Source organism: Phragmites australis, chromosome 22 (assembly GCF_958298935.1).
Source record: "Phragmites australis chromosome 22, lpPhrAust1.1, whole genome shotgun sequence".
Classification (NCBI taxonomy): domain Eukaryota; kingdom Viridiplantae; phylum Streptophyta; class Magnoliopsida; order Poales; family Poaceae; genus Phragmites; species Phragmites australis.
In genome coordinates this window covers 6,019,818-6,044,538 of record NC_084942.1, presented here as the reverse complement: position 1 = coordinate 6,044,538, position 24,721 = coordinate 6,019,818, and the positions used below count along the sequence as shown (strand labels likewise).

The window sequence follows — 24,721 nt, the reverse complement described above, 5'->3', positions numbered from 1 at the left end:
GCGTTATTTTTTCTTTTGACCGTCACTTTACCAATAGAACCTAGATCTAAAGTAGTCAAGTTTTTTTAGCACTCCTCTCGGTAAAGAAAAGAAAGACATCATATACATGGGAAGACTACTGAGCACTGAATTTATCAATATCAGTCTCCCACCAGTTAAAAGATGCTTTCCTTTCCAACTACTAAATCTCTTTTCCAATCTTTCCTCGACCCCTCTCCAATCCGCATTCCTCAGTTTTCTATAATGAATAGGAATTCCTAAATAACGCATAGGGAGGTTACCATTCCCACAGCCAAAAAGCTCAGTGTACTGATCGGACATGAAACGGGTCTCACCAAAACAAAATAACTCACTCTTATGGAAGTTGATCTTAAGACCCGATACAAGCTCAAAAGCACAAAGCAGAAGCTTCATATTGTGGGCCTTTTCGAGATCATGATCTATAAAAAGAATTATATCATCTACATATTGAAGTATAGATATATCATCATCTATGAGATGAGGCACCACTCCATTAAATTGGTCATCTGCTTTGGCCCTTTTGATAAGGATTGCAAGCAGCTTTTGTAAAGGCTGAAACATTCCAAGCTCACTAAGTGGGATCCGAACATAAATTATTTCAAATGTTGCACTGGCCAGAGCCTTAGACTCGGTACTGGACTGGGACACCGTATCCCATTTTTGTGAACTCTAAAAGACTAGGTTATATATATCACCAAGAATATTGCAACCCAGTGGAGCCCTATCATCAGAACAACCTACTCAATCAGCATCGGCGCTAAGCAACTTAGTTTGCTGACTCGTGGATCATAAGTCACGTCTGCATTGGGTCTATAATTCTGATATATTAATCTCCTATTCACTGCAGACATATATTCATCGGTTGGACCGTTGGAGAGTGAAAAACCGTCACACCTTGTTTACTCAGAAACATATGTCAGGCCCAGTGAGGGTTAGATGTACTTTTGCTATGTGATCCCTGACCACTGGAGATTTGGGCTAACACCCAAATAGTAAATCCTAAAGCCTACTCATGCATGATAATAGTTCATATGCATGAATGGTTCGGTGATTTTGTACCTACTCGGTTGTGTTGTTATCGTGGCACCTCTGTTCTCTTGGCCACCATTCTGGTTACTCCGTTCTTGTGGTCATCCATGGGAGGAGTGGTGTCTCCAAAGCCAGCATCTCTCAACATCCTGTATGGTTTGGAGCGAATCAGGTTTTTAAAAGCGCTTACATGATTTGTCATTGTTATCTACTCAAATAATAGAATCAGATTTTTTTCAAAAAGAAAATAATATAATCGAACAACCTACTTACAATTCTACCATGCACTTGTCATTACTTAAAAAAGTGAAACGAAACAGATCTCTCCTGCAACCCCGAAGCTGATCTGCCGAAACCCTGGACAACTAATACGCTTCACCATTTCATAACTTTTTTTTTCTGAAGTACAAAAAACATAGTAATAATGTCATTTCTAGAAATTAGAAAAGTAACCATCTATATCCTTTTGTCTTCAGCGCCATAAACTACTTCTGCCATTAACTCTGCATAAATTACACATTAAGACAACTGATCTCGTCGACAACCAATATAAGAACTCTCCCTTGCGAAACAAAAAGAAGAGTAAAATAAAATGTTTCCTCCTTGCCAAATACCAATCTATATATGTTCCTTGTCAGAAACAGTTTTGCAGATGTAATATGCATATACCTCGGCCAAACAGTTTTTGGTGCGATCAAGAGTCAAGCGGTAGACATCAAGGTGCCGTTTAATTTGATCGCAATCGTGTTAGCAATTTTCCCACATTTTTCATACTGTACTTGTTGAAACCAATGTCTCATCCTGAATTTGACCCCAGAATAGTTGCCGCACGCAGGTGAAAACGATTCTGACATAGGATTAGCATTCCGCGTTCCAAGGCTGCAAGTTTGAAGCAATCATAGATTTTGACACATCCTTCGATCTGATCTTCAGACTGACCATGCTAGTCAAATATATATATATGTTCTATTTTTCTTGCCATGAACTATAAATAACCAAGCAAGTCAAATAACTAATTCAGTATTGTTCTAGCAGATAAGGTTTAGGGTAGCTTAACTAGGAAAAACTTGGTTTCCCAGAAATTCAGCAACTGGAAAATAATAACGAGTAGAGGATTCATAATATATAAATTTAGGCCGATGAAAAGCATGCATGGTCTAGTATTAATATAAGGTACATACAAATGACAATCATGTGGGAAGAACAAACGGAGCTCTTGAATCTTGAGATGTATGTACGTGAGCATCCTAGTCTGCTACACATGGCAAGACTAATTATAAACTGAAACCTTCCATGAACAAGTAAACTTAAACCAAATCGGTCTGAATCTGCGAACGAAGAATTCATGGTCGACGTACGATGCGGCTGATGTAACAGATCAGCTTATAATTTTCAACACGAGCGTATCGCGTACGCGTAGATCAGATCCAGCAAATGCATTGTGGAGTGCATTATATATCAGGCCAATTTGCTGTCGTTTTGTTGTGCTATGTTTTTTTCTTCAATTTCTGTCCAAAAGCAGTTGTGAAAAACTTAGCACCATATTTGACAGATCACATTATAACTTAAAAAATTCGGTCATAAAAATTCCGTCTTTTTCTCTCATGCAGACATTTTTTTTTGTTACTACTAACTAAACCATGTTTTCTGTTGTGACATGGTGGTTAACTGAAGATCAACTTCACATGTTGTAGAGTCAAACAGAAAGCTGTCATGTTGTATCGTCAAACAGAAAACTGTCATTGTGGTTAGCTGAAGATTGTCAACTGAAAGATTGTCATGTTGTAAAGTTAAACAGAAAGCTGTCATGCTTGTAAACTTTGGCACAAACTTGAGTAGAAAGAAGCACATGTAAATTGTGTTACAAACTTTGGCTTGTACAATTCAGTGTAATATCAGTGTGTACTATGATCGGTAATCAATATAAATTGTGTTATCAATTTGAGTGCTTCTGCATGGATCTGAACAAGCATTCATACAAATGTACATGACATCTGTCTGAACAAAAGAGCCAAATAACATTTTGTCTGAACAAACATTCATAGAAATGTACAGGACATCTGTCTGGACAAAAGAACCTTGCATCTGTCTATCATGCAGACCCAAATATCTTGTGGGCATGCATCTGTTTGAACAAAAGGACCTTGCATATGAACAAAAGGCCGTCGCCGGAGTTCATCGTGGACGTCGTGCAGGCGCAGAACAAAGTGGCAGGTCTCACGTCGAGGCAGTCGTCGGATCGCCGCATTCGAGGTCATCGCCAGATCGCCGCATTCGAGACCGTTGCTGGTTCTCCGCCCTTGCCGCATTCGAGACCTTGGTTCTGCTGCGGGCGGGCAAGATAACAGACCAATTTGTCAGATTGTCAATTCGCGCAGGGGGGTTTTCTGAGAAATCGACGCCGTGTGATGGTGGGATCAGTTTCAATCGTTGGATGTGGATCAGACAGATGGGAAAGGGTGTTTGCACCCAAATGGTCGTCTTCACAGAAAATTTCGCCTTTTTTTAGACCACGTATATGCCATATCTGTGACACCTAGTCTCACACATGTTCTACCATGCACCACAAGAACATTCTTTTCTTTGCATGTCGTTCATGTTTTTAAATTGTCTGACAAGAAAAACAAACCTGAAGAAAACACACATGAAAGAAAACCTTGCTTTGGTAGAATTTGATTTTTGCATCAGGTTATATCTGCAAAACCAAAGTAAATGGAAAAAAAGAAGATTAAGGATTGAAGAGGCAGTACTGAAATAATTTAAGGTGAGGAGTTTTGTCTGAACTCTGAGATCATCCTGTCCACTCATGTCTTGTGGTCCAAAACAGCCTATGGAGCATGGATCAGAAGTTCAGAACTCAACAGAAGAGGACTCTCTCTTGGAAAAACCAGAAGCAAAGCTCTTCAGACTTCACGAACAGCCAGAAAGGCAGAAGACTAAGGAATTACAGAGAAGCAAGCTCCCAACTAATCTCACATTTTCTTGCAGAGATGAGCAGCACAGTGCTGTTCTTGCCAAGCTCCTCTCTGTTCCTCACAAAGCAAGCCCTCCTCACCAAGGGCAGGGCAGCTGCAGCTGTGAGGTGCAGCAGTGGGCCCACCCTGTCAGTGTCACATCAGGAGGAGGGGGAAGGGGAGGGAGTAGCAATGGTGGGGAGGAGGCATGCATTAGCTTCTTCAGCTGCTGCCTGTGGAGCTTCTGTGTTTGGTTTTGCAGGTGATGGCCTGGCAGCAAATCAGGGCCTGCTGGCAGGGAGGGTCCCCGGGCTGTCTGACCCTGATGAAAATGGTAACTTCTTGCCACTACCGTTCTAGTTCCAAGTTTGCCGAACATTAGGATGTTTTTTAATATGTTTGAATTTGGTAGATGTGTTATGGGTTTGTTGGAGCAGTTCAGAAATTATAGTTTACAGACAAACAAATGGTCCATGCTCTTAGGCCTTCTTGGAACATTTTTAGATAATGGAATGAAGTATCTCAGCCTCTTCATCCATTGGATGCACACAGCCGTAGGCCTTCTTTGAACTTAATTGTGCAGAAGCTCAGTTATGATAGACACAGTGTTGCAGCTTGTGGGAACTCTTGAGTTTCAGCTTTACAAATGAAACATTTCAGCTTTTCTGCAATTTATTTTCCACAAAAAAATATCTACAAAAGTGCTTTAGAAGCTAGATTTTGTAACATCTGAATCCTAGTTATGCAACAGTGCACTAATAACATCGTCTGGATGAGTAACTCTATTTCTCCAGTCGAAAAACTACAATAAGGGTTCGTATAGCAATAGCTATCATTTTGTCTGAGAGAAAGTTGAATTGTTTTCATGATGCTGATTGTTCAGACAGGTTGGAGAACATATCGTAGGCCAGACGATAAGTCCGGCGGTCACGGAGTCGGCTGGAGTCCGATCATCCCCTACAGCTTCAAAGTTCCTGATGGCTGGGAAGAGGTGAAGCCTGAAGCTACTGACAGAACTTCAATTTCACAAAACAGTCACATACTTTCTGATCTGGTGCAAAACTGGTGCTGTCACCATGCTACAATTTAGGTCCCTGTGTCGATTGCTGATCTCGGTGGCACGGAGATCGACCTGCGGTTTGCAAACTCGAAGCAGGGCCGATTGTTTGTCATCGTTGCACCGGTACGCAGGTTTGCAGGTGAGGAACGCGTCCTTCTGAAGAAAATGATGTACTGCAAGATCTTCTCGGGATAGAAATGGTAACTTCGTTGCTCTGCTGATATGATTTTTCACTGGTGATGCTGTCATTCAGATGATCTTGATGATGCCACCATCCAAAAGATCGGCACACCTCAAAAGGTGATCAACGCCTTTGGGCCAGAGGTCATCGGAGAGAATGTGGAAGGGAAGGTCTTGTCCATGGAGACAGCAGAGCATTCAGAAAGAACTTACTACCAGTTTGAGCTGGAGCCACCCCATGTGTTCATTACAGCTACTGCTGCTGGAAACAGGCTATATCTATTCAGTGTAACTGCAAAAGGTAAAACCATTGTCCTTACCTAAAAAACGTTGACATTCTATTCAAAACTTTGGATCCTGAACAAGAGCCGTGCATTTTTGCAGGGCTGCAATGGAAGAGACATTACAAGGATCTGAAGCAAATAGCAGAATCATTTCGTGTCGTCTAGTGTTTGATACAATTCTTTTACAGTGCCTGATTGTGATAATACAATTGGAGGACATGAGGGATGCTATTATGGTGGAGAGGATTAGTAAACATCAGTTTTGATGATCACTTAAAAACTGCAAAACTGAAGCAGTTCAACAGTATGTGTAAACCTCCTCCTTAGAGGGCCAAATTCTAGTTACAGAATTTTTCAGATATTGCCCTTAAGGCAACAGATCCTCCCAAAGGCACATACCACATGTGTTCTCCAAAATTTTCATGGCTACGACCTACATATCAACTCACTGTATTTTGTGGCAATGAACTGATTCATGTACAGTTGCTTGATTACAATGACCAGACCTCCGTCTGGGCCAACAAGGTCATTGGATGATGATCACTGGAAGTAAGACGTCCTTGACTGAGTTGCGTCATGGAGTATCGGTGTAGTTTCAAAGCATCCGTAGAGCTCCAATGGCCAAAGAGAAGCACTAGCGCAGTTCCAGTGCGAGTGAGCCCATGGGATGTACATAGCTGCGATTAAAAATAGACACCAGTTCATCCGAAAGGTTATCTGAGATGCTAAGGCTTGGACAACACACTTTAATCAACAGTGTTGTATCTTCAAACTAACAAATAGTATCATACTGCGTAGGATAGTGGCATACCTATGCATCAGCATAACATCAGTGCTTCCCGGTCAGACAGATGCACTCTGGAAGTGGGTTTTCATAGAAAGATTCCTCCGTCCGAAGACGTGCTTTGCCCTTGCTTCCTGGTAAGGATCCGTATCTCTTCCTAGGAGCCCCTTGTCTTCAAACAGAGATGCATTCTTAGTACAATATGTGAATTGTGGAACAGAAGTACTGTACATATGACTATCTGTAAATATAAATAAAAAATCACCTGTATTTATGCATCTCAGTAACAAGTGAGGACAGCTTCAGACCTTCCATGAGCTCCCCCTTCTCCAGTAAATTAAAGAGTTCCACCAATCCTCTCCTGCAGATTAAATAGAACAAGAATACAAGATATTATTTCTAATGTTGAAAACGAAATAAACATACACTTAGATACCTAATGAAGATTGATAGACACCAAATATCAAGAATAAATGCAAGTATAAGGATAGAGTACTACTAATGGATCTCTAACTTCATCCACACGTGAAAATGTGCACTGACAAAAAAACCATCCATGAGATATTGGGATCTAAGAAAAAATTTCAAGATCAGTGCTCACTTATTTACATAAAAGCCTTGTTTTGGAAGAACAATATTTATAGAGCAAATAATATAGAAACAGAGAAAAATCATAAGTCATAAAGCGAGGAAATAGCAAGATTGGATAAAGTAACACCTGTTCAAGGAAAATTCCATGGTTTACCTATCAGGAGTGATAGTTTTGCGATGCCCCAGAAATCGACGATGGCCTTCCACAGCTTTTGCCATATTGCCAGAGTGTGATGGAACAAACACATCGCTTTCAACTGAAATTATGTAATCAAGGGCTGCAACTTGAGAAGCATGATTGTCGAACTTCTCAAGCTCTTCTTTTGTTGCTAATGCCTCCTGCATAAGTGCATGAAGTTTAGTAACATAGCTAGGAAGCAGTCAATAGAATCAACAAAATAGGTAAGTTTCTAACAACCTTGCTAACCAAATTTGGGAAGTACAATCTCAATTTTGATATATACTTCTCACCACCATAAATTTCGCCAGCTGCAAGGTAGATCCATGTGGATTCAGGATAGCCCATTGCGCGCAGAAAAATCCCCACCTCCTTTGGAGTCAGTGGACAGTTGCCTTCAGATCTCTGTTCAGTTGAGTTTATGTCCTTCAATTTCCAGTGGCCTGTTCTCTCTCTATTGAGAAGACAAAGCAAATTAATACAACCAGCATGTACAACTATAGTTGTATGGATGTGGTTTGGTTGTTAATTAATAATACCGCATAAGTCTCAATTCGTTTGCTTCTGAATCACTCAGACCGTAGGTGCATCCCGTAAATGCAAGCATATCTTTTTCATATCGTAGATGAAGAGCAATAAATTTTCCACGAGATCTTAGGCGCTCCACTAGCTTCTGTTGTGTAAGTGTTACGTTGGCTCAGAACCTAGTTTAAAGAGTGCCATAAATCTCCAACTGCAAATTGAAGACTACAATGCAGATCCTGAGTAGAAGAAATGTACAAGTTATTAAGAGTTGTTCATGCCTTTCCAAGGTCCTCAATTGGATCCGAAAAGCGCAGTGCTTGGTAAAGACAGCGGCATCTCAATCTCTGGATATCAATTGGAAGTCTGCTGTTAGCAAGTCGTGAGTCAGATTTTGGGATGTGAACTACCTGTAAGAAATAGTGAGGTGAGATAATATAAATGAGTTGTAGACTTCAGATCCAGGAAAAAGTAGTACTTTTACATTAACTCAAATAATGGCTGCAACTTACTTTTGCAAAGTGAAAATTGTAGTGCTAAGAACCATTGTTCTCGAGTGTCCAGTCGCTGGCACCAACAGACTGGAGCCATCGACCCAACTAGCAGACCAGGTCAGGCTACTTTTACATTAACTCAGATAACGACTGCAACTTACAAAATTGTAGTGCTAAGAACCATTGTTCTCGAGTGTCCAGTCGCTGGCACCAGCAGACTGGGGCCATCGACCCAACTAGCAGACCAGGTCAGGCTACTAGGTAACAGAGCCTAGTTGTAGCAATGGCTGGTTAGGCAACTTGTTGTAAGGCAGATCAAGAGAGAGGTGGGAGGAGAGGCAGCGCAATCGGAGGAAGTGAGAGAAGAGAACATGGGAGAGGGAGTTTAGCAACACCACGGGCCACCATGGGAAGAGGAAAGTGAGGGAGAAGCAGCAGGAGCTTAAGGTTTCCAGGATAAGCTTACTTCTTGGGCCAAGTGAGCTGATGGCCTGGGCCAAGTGGCCAAGAGGGAAGGCACATAACAGGGTATCCAAATACTACACACCCTTACTGCATCTCTTCAGTCAGCCGCAATCCCCTGGCTCCACCTCGCTGCTACCTCATTGTGCTACTACCACTACCGCCTCCCACCCTCACTATGCGTACTGTTCCAATATCCACTTTCTTTTCTTCCTCCCATCCTCCACCCTCAATATATCCCTAGACAAGTCTACCAAGTTGTTACTTATTTGGCAAGTCGTCCCCTGATGACTCAATTCGATTTTATGCTTAATAACAATGCTAACAACAATTTGTATCAAGTTAATGTCTCTCATGAAAGTTCCGTATCAAGAACAGCTACTCCATATGTATTTATGTTGGTAGCATAGAAAATTCCAACAACCACATCAACGAGAATGTGTGATGTTAAAACTGCATATAGGCAACATTAATGATAGTGGTATTTCTCCCTCAAGCAAAATGCAAATGATTGCAACAAGAACTAAAGCAGTAACATTCTCAATTCTTTTAGCCAGAACCAAATCCAACATAACGTATCACATCAGTTTAAAATCTTAAATGATAAGGAGCAAAAAGACAGTATGCCGGTTTACCTAGTTTTATTAAACAGAAAGGTCACTGTTTTATTTCATAGCAAATGAAATATTCTTATGCACAAATACTGAGGGAACAATTGTGGAATTAAATTGAAGAACTACCTTGTGATCCTTCCAGAGTTCTTTCAATTCCTCATAATAACTTGCACTGGACCATGATGTAAAGTGCTTACGGGCTCTTGGAACAGATTGCAAGCTTTGAGGCAAATCACTCACAATGTGGACATCCCCTTCCAGAGCTTTGATAAAATGAGGCTCATCAAAGATGTCTTTAAATGTACTGTAGACAGGGGTGCAAGCTGTTAAACACAACAAATGAAGGACACGATATATGCCAACAAGCCAACTATATCCTAATAGTCAGCACCTGGTATCTTGCCAGAAGGATCGCTTATCTAACTGAGGGATAACAAGTGTTGCATTCACCAAACGGGCAACTGCAACCATATCACAGATCTGCATAGGGAAGATTAAGCTCCAAATAAATCTTGGTAACCATACTTTTTGGAAAATTCATACAGAAAGGACAAGTAACATGATAATAATTGTGCAAACAACATAACAGCACTGAGTACTAAGAAGGGCACCCGGCACCAGCAAATAAGAACATGTTTGCATAAGTGAGATAACATAAAGCTATAAGTTAAGTTTTGGTGCGATGGACTTACTCCAGTGCGCATTTGGTTGAGTCCTCCATTACTTCTGACGGTCATATAGTGATCTGACTCTCTGGGAACTGATAATGCAAAAGGCAGTGTTAGAGCTGTTAAATGAAGAATCATATTGAAGAAAACATTATCACATACACATGGCATACAGGTCGATCCAAGCTATTAAAACCAAATAAGAAATTACAATGGTATCAGAAAAGAATAAGAAATCTAGACTATGAAGCATATGTACGAAGTTGATGTCAACGCGAAGAGATGGAATCTCCACTAAATTCTACCTTAAAAATCAATTTTCTTTTCTCGAACACGAAGGAGAACTGTATGTCACTGTATTAAAGTAGGAGGAAAAGGGTCCAAATGCATCCCAAAACCAACAGAAAATGGGAAAAAACACACACAGAGACCCACTGCTTATGGTAAACCTTAACATCAATTGCAGCTAGCATTTTATGTTACAGACACCAACAAATTCTATTTTAGTAAATGAAAAGAGAGCCATCACAGTTTTGATAGAAAAAACTGGCACAAAAGAAAGAAAATTACCCGTATATCTAGAGGTTGGTGTAACACAAGCATGATAACCGTAGCCATTAGAAGCCCAGAGCTTGTCACTTGACACCTGAACATTAATAATTTATTTCGTTCAATGATTTTGGATTAGCAAAAGTAGTACTATCAATTTGTCAGTATCAGTTTCTTTAAACAGGAATGACCAGTACACAATGTAACCTTAGACATTTAAAATCCAAAGAAATATGTGCCTCTACTAGTAGTTCGAGAGTCTCCTATTGCACATGTCGGTGCGTAAGAAACATTTATAGCATAAGAGAAATCGTAAAAAACAATATTTCTCGTGTATCTAATTTGACCATAACAAAAAGAGGGAAAATTCAAGCACCAAACTTAACGATCAGGCCCTTTTGAAGTTCCTCTATCTTAACATTTCAAAGACGCTTTCCCTAGCTACAACATTTCAGTTTATCTTGGCGACATATTCGGAGTTGCCCTATTTTTAGTCTCTGGAAAACTAGGAATGCTTCACCCTGGTTTACCCTTGAAACTAGAATTGTACCACTACCACTACTATTTTCAGGAATAATTTGCTCTGTGTAGCCATAGCATTCCACCTTAACCTATCTTTTGTTCAAGGACACTAATAATGTTTCTTGGCCTGCCACTAGTACTAGTGTCAAGAAACCGATAAATCCCCAATCAGGAAGGTCAGCTGAAAGTTAACCATGCCTACATACTCAGCTGTTCAATCAACAACCAAGACAAAATTATGGCGAGGGACATGTCCACAGACCACAGATCACAAGAAATGGGATAAACTTACTTACGACATGAGCACAAACCAAGACCGATTCATCCAGGAAACAGCTGCATTGCACTCGAGAACCTAAGCCTAACGCACCAATTCGTGCGGTAAAACTGCAATAGCAGTAACAAAAGTAGAGAGAAGGGGACCAAGAAACGGGCCTGGCGGGGCGGGTCCGGGCGGCGGAGGTCGACCCGCGCGACCTGGCGCAGAGAGTAGAGGAGGAGGAGCGCGGCGAAGGCGAGGAGGAGCCACGCGCAGCGCGAGATCGGCGACCGGAGGAGCCGCCGGAGGCGGGGGTGGAGGAACGGAGGCGCCGCCCCTCTCGGGTTCGCCATGGCCGGGAACGAGAGAGAGAGAGAGAGAGAGAGAGAGAGAAGGCCCACGCAGCGCCCATATTAAACCCAACAACGTGTAAAAAAGCGTCCGGCCCAGTTGTGAGCTATTGGGCTTCTGGGCTTTTATTGGGCCACAAAGTTGGGCCTATCTTTCTTCGGCCACCTCTCTAATTGTCGACGCGATTTCGGCAGCCTAAAAAAATAGAAGCTCTCTTTTGTCTGCATATTAGTGGTATTCGGTGTTGGTGTGTGCTAAGACTTTTATTGTTTGATTTTTCGTTTTGATCAGGAGAGTGCTTTGTTGTAAAAATGCTTTTTTCTTTTTTAATGAATGGTAGAGCTCATGTCCTCTTTTCGGGAAAAAAAAACTGTGAAGCCTGAGCTCCATCAACTCACCAAGACAGATATCTTCTAATCGGCTGCATTAGCGTCATTCGGCAGCATAACATACTAATGGGATTGGGATGGTTTATCATAATTCAGTCGGCAGCGAAAAGTGTCGTCGAGTTCATATTGTTTTTGTTAGAGAGAGATGGAGAGAGAGATGTGCAGAGAGGAAGATAACGGGCTCAAAAGTGTCAACTAAAAAGAAACCGATCGAATGCGTGGAGAAGAGTTGGAATTTTTGCAAGTGGAATGGGAGGAAGCCTTCTCTCCTCGTGGCCTTCGCCACAGCCGATCGAGCATGCTGTAGGTAGGTAGGTCTCGTGGCTATGGAACCGGCTCCTTTAACAAAGTCAGAGAGCCACCGTACCGGGAACAATGTTTTATGAGGGTGCAAGCAGTAATTTACCGTAGCATCTGTATTGTGCTGATTTTACTACATGTACTATAGCGGTCTTGTGTCGTTGAATGTAGATGGGCGGTTTCCAAAAGCTCTCCGACTTTGCTTAATCAGAGGAGCCGATTATCATGGCTATAGATTAGTATGTAGTTCGATCAGTGTCTACTTCTCAAACTCTTACCTGACAGGGAGGGATCGTCGTCATGGCTGACGTCTTGCTGATGTGCCGACTGGTCATATTCATCGTCGTCTCCGACGAAGCCAGCTTCTTTTGGTACGATGAGGTGATTGGGTCCGGAAGATCAGATGACACACCAGTACGCCACATCGCCTTTTTTTTTTTTTTGGCCAAAACCTCTATCACGCCTTGCTGGAAGCTACCGCCAAACGTGCAGTTTTGATTAAAATTAAAGAATTTATTTAAAAACTTTTGAATGTTCGGATTAAAATTAAAAAGCACCGCGAGCTAGGACGCCTTATTTTCAAAATTAAAAATGCTTAGGCTTGCAATTGAATGCTCGGATTAGTTGTGATTGGAAGTTCGATTTGTTTAAAGGTTTAGAAATGAATTTTCAAAAGATCCCACGTGACGAGAAATTGCCCACAACGATATTGGTAGTACATGGTCTAAGCGCACAACCACACGATATCAGTTGGTCCGCAAAATGGCCGGTGCATATTCTCTCAACAAAATCATTTTGATGCTACTGGACTTCAGCAAGCTCATTTTTGTGCTAGAGAAACGATACATGACTGTCTATTTATATGCTTTGGGCTGAACCATTTTGTGGGAATAATCCAATTAATTTGCTTTTCCTACACCATTCCAATATTCAATCTATAGGAATGGGGTACAAACATTACTCGATTCCGAATTTCCGATACGATTAGTTTTAAAAAAAATAGTTCAGGCCAGAGAAAATATGAATGATGTGCCCCTCCCCCCCCCCCCCCAAAAAAAATAATAATCTGCCCTCTATTCATCAGGAACAATTCTCGTGGAATATTCTTCACAGCTTTTTTGGCTGCTTGCATAAACCTGAAAGTTATGGTAAAAGGTGGTCAAAAAGCATATTCATGTTTTCGTAATTGAGAACGACTTCAGTACTACATTTCTTCTCGTCCGTGTAAAATAATCTACTTTTATCAAATCATGTCACCTGATATCTTTCACATATTTTTGACAAAATTAAAAGATTGTAAGAAACTCTAGCAGCCAGGAGTATTTAGAAACAAAACCGGACCACACTTTTTTCTGGCCAGCGATGAATTCTCCCATGATTTTGGTCGAGTTCATGATAATCTTGGAATGGTGTCTAACACAGTAGCAGTCTTCGATGTTCACGAGGTCCTTTCACGTGTGGACCTAATTATGCTCTCTCTTTTATTTTCAAAAAAATGTATGCTCTTTTTAAACCTAAAAAAAATACAGGCCATCGCATCATGTGGGCACCTATTAGAATTTAGGTGAAGACAAAATGTGGTCACTCTTGGTCCCAACAACAACTTGTCGCATGGAGATCTTAGGCTATTTTTGGTTTCTAGATTGCGAGCCATATAATAAATCGATCTTGGGACGTTGTCAAATGTCAATATCAAATTTGGATACGTATCAGCTCCGATTTTCATTAGATGGTTCATAAATCATCAACCGGCCGGGATGCATGATTGATTAAATAAATCGATACAAGGGTCTAGTCGCAAAAAGATTGATAAGGTAAAAAAATATTATTTCAAAATAAATACTATAGATTTTTTTTAAACGTCTCGTGACATTGATTTCAAGATATTATTACAAATAAATACTGTAGAAATTATTATCTATTATATATAGTATCGGACCAAGATTCGATGAGCACGACCAGTAGCACCAAAAGCAAGGGGGCAACCTCTCAAGTCATCTTCAGTAGCTACTCAAATTTTTTATCTTTAAAAATACTATTATAGCATCCTCAATCACTATTACAGTATCCTTTATTTTCTCATCTTCAACAGCTACCCTATTTCCTTCCTTCTACTACTCTTTTTCTCTCCTTGAATCCACTGTAAGCCTCTGTAAACAGTACTGCTACAGCACTGTTACAATGTGCAACAGTACTACTGCAGTGTTCCTCCGACTCCGGGCCTACCGTCAGCCTCTGTGAACAGTACTGTCATAATGTTGCGACTGCTACAGTAACCCAGCAAAAAATACAGGCCCAAGTTCTCTCCGCAATACTGTAGCAACAATGTGCGGTACTTTTCCAGTGCTGCAGTAGTCCGAAAACACTGTAGCACTGGATTTGATTTTAGAAGCTCTGCTGGAGTTGGCCTCAGGCCACCTAGTCCTGTAGCTACGGTATCTACTGTAGCTAACACGGCCGGCAGCGCTCTGAAGCATAGGTGGCTTCCGGCTTCCCATGTCACAAAATACTGTAGCTACCGTGCTGAGAATCAGCGGCCCCATACAGGCACTTCTAAAGAAATTTAAATAGTCGGTTCGGCCTGGCACAGCACGGGCCCAGTCAGGCACGGCCCGTTACAGCCTGTTAGCTAAACGGGTCGTGCCGTGCCAGCCCACGTGCCGTGGTTGCAGCCCAGATATGACCCGTTTAAGATCGGGTCATGCCGTGCTGGCCCGTGGCACGATAGGCCCATTAATATTTTTTTGCCTGGCGGCCCGTTAACACGTGAAAATTCGAAAAAAACATCAAAAAACTGCCGAATGTAGGAATCAAACTTAAGATCTTATACATGGGAAGCAATAACTCTACCACCCTGTTAAGCATCTCTTTATGTATTAAGGATAAACAAATTATATAAAACCTTAGAAAAATAGAAAAACTTAAATAGGCTGTGCCGTGCCGGCCCGACGTGCCGCGGCTCCAGTCCAGGCACGGCCCGCCTAACCGTGCCATGCCAGCCTGACCCATTTACTCTCGTATCATGCCGTGCCTGAGTCGGGCTATTTTTCCCGTGCCACGGACTGACCTGTTAGACCCGGCTCAGTTAATCATCTTTAGGCACTTCATCCAGTCAAAACTATTCAGTCCAATAACTCACATAACACATATAATGTTGAGTTCAGCAGGTGCGCAATACAGAAAGCTTACAATGTTGGGTTCAGTGGCCTCAACGGATCGCATATATTGGTTTGCTCTCTATAATATATACATACTATTTTCACATGTTGAGTACTTCTTATCTCATATACTTAATTTCAAATAATATTATTGTATACATATTATCTAGATATTATCTTTTTTTTAAGATAAAAACTAAAATCCTATAGACGCGCCTATCACCTAGTTAGATACTGGAGCAATGTCTCTCCTGTCGATGCGACTGGCTCCCCAATAAAACAATCAGTGTTTGTGCCACACTCAGAGTTCAAAGGGAGGATAGGTTTTCTCATGAAAGCTAAAAAAAAATAGGGACAAAATTTTTCTATACTATATAAAACACGAATTGATTCTCACATCATATCTTTTTCTACTCTCCATCCATCTAATAAAACATCTAAAATTTGAATAATATACCAACTTTTGACATGCACTCTCGTCCTTCAGTCTCCCCGTCTGTTACTAGCTACGGATATAGGATCTATTTTACTAATAAAAATAAATAAAAAATTAGAAGAAAAATTAGCGTCGGGTCATGTCTGAAATCAAACTACGATATCGCTCCCGATATTTTCGTTAGATAGCGGTCCTATGACATATTCATATCTCTATATCTTAAGTTTATACTTAATGTTATCACGTCTAATATTTATATATTTTTTAACGTATAGGTACTCATCTAGTTTTATTATAGGATCCAGATCAGCTAATATGCACTCCTCTCGTGGGAGGAGCGTCGATCCAGTGGATATGAGCCGTCCATCTCTCTTGATGGTGCCCCTCTTGTCTTCCACCATTGGATATCTGAATGTGGGAGCTACAGAACTAGGATCCTCTGTCAAAGACTCCAGAGAAACATAAAGGTAAACTATTGAACGGAGAAGATGGCACCAATTCACCAGATATATAAATTTTTATATTTCTTCTTCCAATCACTGTGCACTGTAGTCGACGCACGTTCAGACGTCGTCCTGAGTCATGCCCATAGCGAGGCCACTTGTATATCGACGGTGGGCACTGCTCCGTTCTCAAGCTCATCCTGCATTATCTGACACTATCGCAGCATCAATGTTTTTTTCTTTGCAAACGGGGCACAAATTATATCAAATTAATATCAGTGATTACAATTATGGTATTTAAAAAGAACCTAGAGATTAACTAGTGTTTTCTTCCTTAAATGGGTTGGTACATGTACACGATAATCCTAGATATACATATGTCTCTGTGTTTAGTTGTCTGAATCGTAGCATCTAACAAATTGTTATATATTTTAAGAATATTTCTTTAATATTATATACTAAAAATTGCTCGAAGAACCGTACTGTCAACTTCGCTAATCACTTTCGGTTAGTGACGATTACGGACTATTGGTGGTTATTAAGGATCTTTAGTTATCATTAATTACAATTAGATGTTATTTACCCATAATAAAAGTATTTAGTGATAATAGTTGGCAACTTAACTTATAATTAACTGAAATTAGTAATGATTAGTACTATTTAAGTATAATTTGATGATAATAACAAATATAAAATTATTATTTCTATAAAATAATTAAATTATACATGGATATAATACTTGCATTTTAATCAACTAAACATATTCTTATATCATCCAATGTATCTAAGTTTATCCAAGACAATCTTTGGTTATCATTAATTACGATTAACACTAAGACTATAGATGTTAGTTGCCCGCTCTGTCGATCACTCACCAATGCTTGAGTGTCCAGCTCGATCTGGTTCAATTCGTACGCCCTTAGCTCCTTAGAATGCTAGGACGGACATCACCATTGTACGACAATTTTGTGGGAGAGAATGTATATACCGTATTCAGTAGCATATTTTCTCTGATCATAAATACTTATCACTTTGACCAAGAATCGATCAAAAATTTAAAATTTTGACCGATAATAGCCTCTAAGTTATTTAGTTTGGAAATATAAAAATTACACGTGTAGAATTATCTTAAAAAATATTTTCATAATATTATTTTTTATTAGATATTATAACTATATTTTAATAAAAAATCATAACTAAAATTACACGCAGAAGATCAGAAGTGATAAATATTTATGATCAAGTAAGTATACGCATTGCAAGCAACACATGAATATAGTATTGAGTACGTACGTGATCATAGTGATCCGTCGGCATGCATATATCAATAATTTTCTGCCGTACTTATAGATATGCACGGACACGTATCAGACATATATTTTTGCTTCAGTAGTTAGTAGTACTACAAGTACGAGAACCAAATTTTGATTTAAGTAGTTAATGGAGATATTTTTCATTAGACGATGTGTGATCGTGTGTGTATATTGGGATCTGTTTGGTAGAGCTTTCAGAACAGCTTTTCAGTTGGAATTAGAGAGAGCTCTGCCAAACAACAGCTTTCAGCTTTTAGCTCTCTGAGTGGAATCCATGGAAGTGATTCTTTGAAATGAACTAAAAGTTGAAGAGCTGAAAAAAACAACTTCCCGTGATTCACTTTCCACAGAGAATCATTTTTTTTCATATTTTTTATTTTAAAGAATTATTTTCAGTCACATAATTACTTCATCTAGATAATCACTTTCCGTAGAGAATTTAAATCGAAAAGAGTTGTATCAAAGAACCCTTAGTATAAGTGTATATATATGTTTGCATATTGTATCGGAGTTTTAAAAAAAATAGTACTACATGTACCATTACGCAGATCAAAAAGGCGCAAGAGAATTTCGTAGCAAGCTGCAGTCGCTGACATTCCAGCTGACCATGCAGACTGCCAGCGACGTGGCCCTGTGCCAGTGCAACACTGCTGTGTGGATCAGAATTAACCGACGAATCCGTCAGCAGAAATAGAGTAATCAATTGAGGACAAAACAACAAGAAAGAAAAAGAAGACCACGAAGAAGGAACGGCCAAACTAAATGGCAAGTTGGCAACCATTCAAATTTCAAAAGCACGCGCGGCTGGAGATGGCACCACGTTCGGCGCGCCGCCAGCTTTCGTTTTACGTGGCTGATATGATGAATAGATTCCTCCTGTGCCACTGAAAAATCATCTAATTTCTTGATGTGTCATTAACATATTTAATGGCAAATAAGGAATTGAGTGAACTTTTTGTAACAAATATCATAATACTGCTCCATCAACACGTACGGATGGGACTTTCATGTTTGGCCTCTTCTGTTTGCAGACACTACACTTTACTTGTTTTGCACAGTAAAACGGGAGCTTTACGGTTACAAAAGCTTAATTACCCTTTGAATCTAGCTAGTGTGAGGCCGACTGACAAGATGATCCATCGTATCCAGGCAAGTTCTGATATACAAGACCATGCACCGTAAGATTAATTCCTTCGTAATTATGGATCAAAGTATTCAGTGACCGATCTAAGTTCATCAAGTAGGAACTCTTCCTCCTGTACGGCTGTACTTCTCCTCTTTTTCTCTTCTTTTACCTATTACGTGCCTAAAAATTGAAGAGGAGCCTTGGGACTCCAGGTGCACGATGCACCCAGGGGAGGGAGCCCCTGATGAATCCACCCCTTAAAGTATCCTATCTAGAGAGTAGAATGCACCAAATAGCTACAAGAACATACTCACTCTGGTCATAAATACATATCATTTTAGATAAAATATGGTTTCCAATACATACCTTTAATCACTATTTTCTATTAGAATATATTTATAACATCCATTGAATTTATAATATTATAAAAGTATTTGACTGAATTTTTTTTAAATGACACGTATTTATAACAGGAGGGATTATTATATACAGGAGGTTGCTGTAAGGTTGCTCGATCATGTCTAAGCAACAGGGCAATCTTACCTAGAGCAACAGCAAACAGAGAGGCACTAGCACCTTGCAAGCTGTTGCACCCTGATATCCATGGTGCAATTTACTTGCCGGACCAGTTTTGAAACAAACTGTTAATTATTTATCTCATCACGGTATTGGAACTATTAATTAGTTTATGCACTCCTAACTTAAAATAGCACCCACTGTAGATTCCCTTCTCCCTCTTATTGTTTTATTGGCTTTTTTTCCCGGCCCACTAGCACAAGCACATGTGCATCCATGCATGCGTAAGAGAGGACATCATCTACGTAACAATCCGTTTAGTCTTGACTCGTGATCCAACACAAAATAAGAAAACCATTTCGTGTTGACTCGTGATCCAGCATGAAAGTATGGTCTGGTATCCGGTTTGTTCTACAATGTGTGCAACCAAAGGTGAGGCAAAAATAGCACAAACGACAAATATGCTACTCCCTTCATCTTAAAATATAGAACATATTAGGATTTAAAAAAGTCTTTGAAAATATACTTTAACTATTAATTTATTTTGCAATATACTATCAATTGCTACAAAATCAATATCATATTAAAAGATCTATAAAATACAGATTTATTGATATAACTTTTGTACATTGCGTATAATTTGATTAATTGTTGAACAAAATTTACGAAGTTTGATTTTTTTAAATCTTAATACACTATATTTTGGGATGGAGGGAGTATATATTATTTATAGTAGCTAGGCAAGTTAGGGTTATTAGCTAGCGACTAAAGGGGGTGATGATAGAGTAATGACGGCATACATAATGACAGCACGGCAAAGGATTGGGCTAGGGGCACATAAGAACGTTGGTAGGTCAGTTAGGTTTAGCCGGAGTGCTAGAAACGTACAACACCGACATTAGGGAGGAACTAGAGTAACACATAAAGAGTACGAGAAAGAAGATGGGCAGGGTTTTAAAATTTGATGGTTACCGAGTGAATATCGTGGTTACCAACCTTACTGCTTTGGATCAATTTTGAAATACGAACCGTTATTGGATTTGAATTAAAATTTCAAATCAGATTTGACAAAAAAAATCCAAAAAAAAAAACTAGAGGCAATTCTAAGACTGTATGTGAAAACAATTTTTTTTTAAAAAAAATAACGTTTGCATCGAGAAATATGTGCTCAAGTATTGTAACTTTGGAAAAGGCTGAGAAAAGAAAAAAGGCCGAAACGGGCCGAATGCACAGTGCAAACGGCCTGTTTCGGCTCAACTCAATGGGATAAGATCACTGGCTCCATCGCGAGCTCATCCCCATGTTCATCGGTTCGGCCATAGCAAAAACTTCACCTCCGTCGTGAGCTCCACCAGATCCAACGAGTGAGCGGTAATCGAGTGCATCGCGGGGAGCTTCTCGTGTCTGGCGACCGAGCGCATCGCAACGGTAACTGAGCTTGTGCGGTCGGTAAGTCACTAAATCTGAGCGATTTATTGCTTAAATAGGTCGGTTACCACTAGTAGGAGCTCGACAATGCGATTCGGTGTTGATGCAGTCGATTTTTTGTGCGATTCGCTCGTTTATCGGCAGGATTTGCTCAGTTACCGAGCTTGGTTAGGGTTAGTTCAAAGTGGTTAGTGTTGGTTAGCGCCTAGTACTTAGGTTAGCTCAATGTTTACTCACTGTTGGAATTTATGGAGTGCTAATAGGATGATATATGTTGTTTTGCAGTAATCGATGACGGATATAGATGTGGTGTGGCAGCACGGGGATAATTTGGCTCTTGGGTTTAGGTGCAATTATTGCAATAAGGAAAAGAAAGTTAGTGGTGCCACAAGGTTGAAAGAACATTTTGGAGGACGCGGATCGAATGTTATATATTGTGATAGTGTGCCTCCAAATATGCGTGATTACTTTAAGCGTGAGCTGGATAGGGTAAGAGATAAGAGGAAGGGAAGGTCTGAGGAGAGGCTTCAGAGGTAAGAGTCAGCAAAAGGTCAGGTATATTTGATAAGTGATAATGAGGAGACGGAAGAGGAACAAGTGTAGCGTGCCATGGCTCAGTCTAGGGAGGAGGAAGAGTTCAGGAGGAGGACAAGTGAGTCCTACGAGCATAGAGGTGGTAGTGAAAATATCAGAGAAGGCAATGTGTTAAAGAGGATGTTTAGGAAGGCATCTTCAACCAGGGAGCCACCACCAAGTGTCAGGGATTACAATGTTGATGTAGCAAAAGCCCCTATTGAGCAGAAGATTGACACCAGATCATGGAGTGCGAAGGGAAAGAATGCAAAGGTAGCTATTGGTTTGGCATGGTCTAAATTTTTCACACTTTAGGTATTTCTGGTAGAAGGGCGGACGACGCATTCTTTGTTGCTGCAGTGAAAGAAACACAGAAATAGGGTGAGTGATAAAGTTTGTAATAAAATTTATTGTTGTCATATTTTTTTTCATTTATGACCATCTGTTGTATAACTGGAGAGGGTGTCCTATCTCCAACTGACCGGTATATAGATGGTAATTACCTAGACGAGAACGAGAGTGCATTGAAGAGGATATTTAACAAGTGGAAGCTAGAATGGTCAGAGTATGGTGTGACCATCATGTGTGATTCTTGGACTGGACTGATGCATATGAGTATCATTAATTTCCTTTTATATTGCAATGGTCGTATGTTTTTTCACAAGTCCGTAGATGTAACTGGCTACATCCAAGATGCTAAGTATTTGAATAATGTACATTGTTTTGCTGCGTTTTTAACTTAGTATTGCAATTGTTGCATATTTATTTGGTTGATTCGTTTATGCAGGAGATAAGATCAGCAGTCAATGATGTGGGGCCACAAAATATTGTGCAGATCGTGACTGATAACAGGTCCAACTATAAGAAGGCATGTCAGGTTCTCAGAAGGGAGTATCCTGCTATCGCGTGACAGCCTTGTGTGGCGCATATAATAAATTTAATGTTGAAATCAATTGGTGAATTTAGGGATCACGATATTGTCATTCAAAATACAAGGTCCATATCGCGATGGTTGTACAATCATTCAAAGCTCCATTAAATTATGAAGACCGTGATTGATGAAGAGTTGGTGAGGTGAAATTCCACAAGATTTGACACAAACTATCTATTTCTTGAAAGCTTTCTACGTCAAAAGGATAGGTTCATGCAATAGATGGCATCTAGTGATCTACAACAGTCTCGCTACATAGGTTCTGACATTGAGAGATACGCATATGGTTGCCTATCCAGTTTAACATGGTGGGACAACTTTAAAATTGTTGTCAATTCCGTTCATCCATTGTATGTCTTCCTCTGATTTGCAGATCCAGATAAGGTGCCGACATTGAGTGAGGTGCTCCTGAGATACAACATTGTCAAGCAGGGTACGATTCATTGTATCACAATGATAGGGATACCTTTGAAAAGTATATGGTAGTTGTTGATCGCAGAATGTATGATCTAACGAATGGGAACTACTTGAATGCCGGTGATACACTCTTACCAATTGCATTCTTATTGTATTAATGCTTATGGTACTAATGCTTTGATCATCAACTTGCAGCGACCGCATTGAATCCCCGAACGCACTACACGTATGGCATGGGTCCAACCTTGTTAGAAGATCTCCGGGAGGCATTCGAGAGGATGACCGATGTCGGTACTGCCGTGAAAGTACTTAATGAGGTTGAAATGTATCAGATAAAGTCTCGGTCATTCGCTGATCCACTCACTTCACGGATGGCATGTGACGGCAAGACTCTACCTGGCACGAATTGTGTTGATATATTTAACTGTTACATTTATTTATCTATTTTTCTAAATGTTAGATCACTATACCTACTTGCAGCGTAATGGTGGTCTATGTTCGGTTCATCTGCACCTACACTAACGATGCTTGCCAGGTGCCTAGTGTCTCAGTGCGCTTTATCTAGTGAGTGTGAGAGGAACTGAAGTACATTTTGCATTTATCCACATGAAAGTTCGCAACTGGTTAAGCTACAAGAAGCTTCATAAGTTGGTATATGTAAACTACAACCTGAGAATACAGAATAATTTGGATGCAGGCATCAAGTCGACTGTTGATGATGATCCATTTTAGTGGCTTATGGAGTTCACATTGAATGATAAGAACAATCCACTCAAGGACTGGATGGAGACCGGTAGATCAAATGCTACCCCAGAGTTAATGAGGAGGACACAGGCAGTGACATACTCCTGCCAACTCACATGGTGATAGATACAGTGAACCCACATGATTTGCAACGACAGACTGGGGAACGTACACTATCACAATGGGTTGCTAAAGTGGTAGGTGACACACACACGGGAAAGAAAAAGAAGCAATTTACATATCTAAAGAAGAGCAAGAAGATTAAGGGTAAGAGCAAAAGGCAAGTGCAAAGCGATGAGAGCAAGGATAATGCCTCAAAGAGTCCAACTTACCAAGAGTCTAATGACAGCAGCTCAAAGACAGATAGTGGTGACGATGACATTCAGGGAGGCGGTGCTCCTCCACGTTCATCCTCTGTCGTTGCTCTCGTGCAATTCACTGGTGAGAGTCAGTTTACACATACCACATAGGCCGATGAACATGATGCCCCATTCTCACAAAGGCATGTCATATAGGGTGGTTATGATGGACCACAAGATAGTACGAGCTATTCCAGCAACTATAACACAAAGAGTAGTTTTGGATCGTATCCATACGACTATTCTGTCTCTGATGCTTAGTCAGATCCTCCTATTCAGTGGGTCTATGAGTGGCAAGACTCTGAGTTTTATGCCTTATTGCAAGGACAATGGTCAACCACTTCTGTATGGACGGGGCAAAGTTGGACAGAGTTTAAGGCAGGGTTGCTATCTACACGACGGATAATGCTCATGTCCACCGAGGAGTACAATACAACCGAATTTAATCGGCTCCTGTTAGAAGCTGGTGGTACCGAAGGTGATGATAATTTACTTTCTGCAACTACTTTTATCTACATACCATGGTATTGTACTAATTTTTTCCATCTCGTAGGTTGCTTGTGGTGTGAATACTGTATAAACTACATTTGGTAAGTATTGATAGATGGCATGTGATTGTATTTCTAGCTTTTGTATGCAGAATTTGATAAATATATTAATTTAAGGTGATGCTTACGTAATGTATGCATATATTCGATGAAATAATTATATGATCATGCTCATATTGCTATTAGTATCTATTTATTTTCTTGAAAATTTCCCAAATATAACAAAGTTCATGCCAAAATTTTTCCTCATTTTTTACAAATTTTTTTGCCTATGTATGATATATGCAAGGAGTAGATATTATGATTAAACAAAATATAGCAAATCTTATGCCATATTTGTTTCTATTTTTGCTGTATTTTTTGTTATTTTTTTATGATTTTTGTGATTTTCCTAGAACTTCATGCAAATTCAAATAATTCGTTCGATAACCGCCAAAATTCGATGGTCATCGTCCAAAATTGCTTGAATTTTGACTAGTTCAGTTATCGTAAAAATTGTTCAATAAATCGCATAAACT

At 40.0% G+C, this 24,721-nt stretch overlaps 2 protein-coding genes across 5 annotated transcripts; one reads left to right on the top strand and one right to left on the bottom strand.

Annotated features, from left to right (window-relative positions):
• Positions 1-3,872: 3,872 nt before the first annotated feature.
• Positions 3,873-5,922, top strand: LOC133904861 (psbP domain-containing protein 4, chloroplastic). 2 transcript variants are annotated; one of them, XM_062346480.1, is made up of 5 exons: positions 3,873-4,338; positions 4,892-4,995; positions 5,095-5,203; positions 5,318-5,545; positions 5,629-5,922. In XM_062346480.1, exons 1-5 carry the CDS (start codon positions 3,888-3,890, stop codon positions 5,691-5,693), a joined length of 957 nt encoding a protein of 318 aa, XP_062202464.1. In that variant the 5' UTR covers positions 3,873-3,887; the 3' UTR covers positions 5,694-5,922. The 2 variants fall into 2 exon arrangements, with proteins under 2 accessions (XP_062202464.1, XP_062202465.1); XM_062346481.1 differs by having other exon boundaries at positions 4,130-4,338; positions 4,888-4,995.
• On the bottom strand, positions 5,659-11,549 carry LOC133904860 (O-fucosyltransferase 38). Of its 3 annotated transcripts, none has more exons than XM_062346477.1 (12): positions 11,348-11,549; positions 10,412-10,487; positions 9,866-9,933; positions 9,565-9,653; positions 9,300-9,477; positions 7,885-8,013; positions 7,621-7,754; positions 7,322-7,535; positions 7,058-7,242; positions 6,578-6,673; positions 6,340-6,484; positions 5,659-6,205 (listed from the first exon to the last, which is right to left on the bottom strand). In XM_062346477.1, exons 1-11 carry the CDS (start codon positions 11,522-11,524, stop codon positions 6,358-6,360), a joined length of 1,473 nt encoding a protein of 490 aa, XP_062202461.1. In that variant the 5' UTR covers positions 11,525-11,549; the 3' UTR covers positions 5,659-6,205; positions 6,340-6,357. The 3 variants fall into 3 exon arrangements, with proteins under 3 accessions (XP_062202461.1, XP_062202462.1, XP_062202463.1); XM_062346478.1 differs by having other exon boundaries at positions 7,885-7,950; XM_062346479.1 differs by lacking the exon at positions 11,348-11,549 and adding an exon at positions 11,205-11,249.
• Between the last annotated feature and the right edge of the window lie 13,172 nt (positions 11,550-24,721).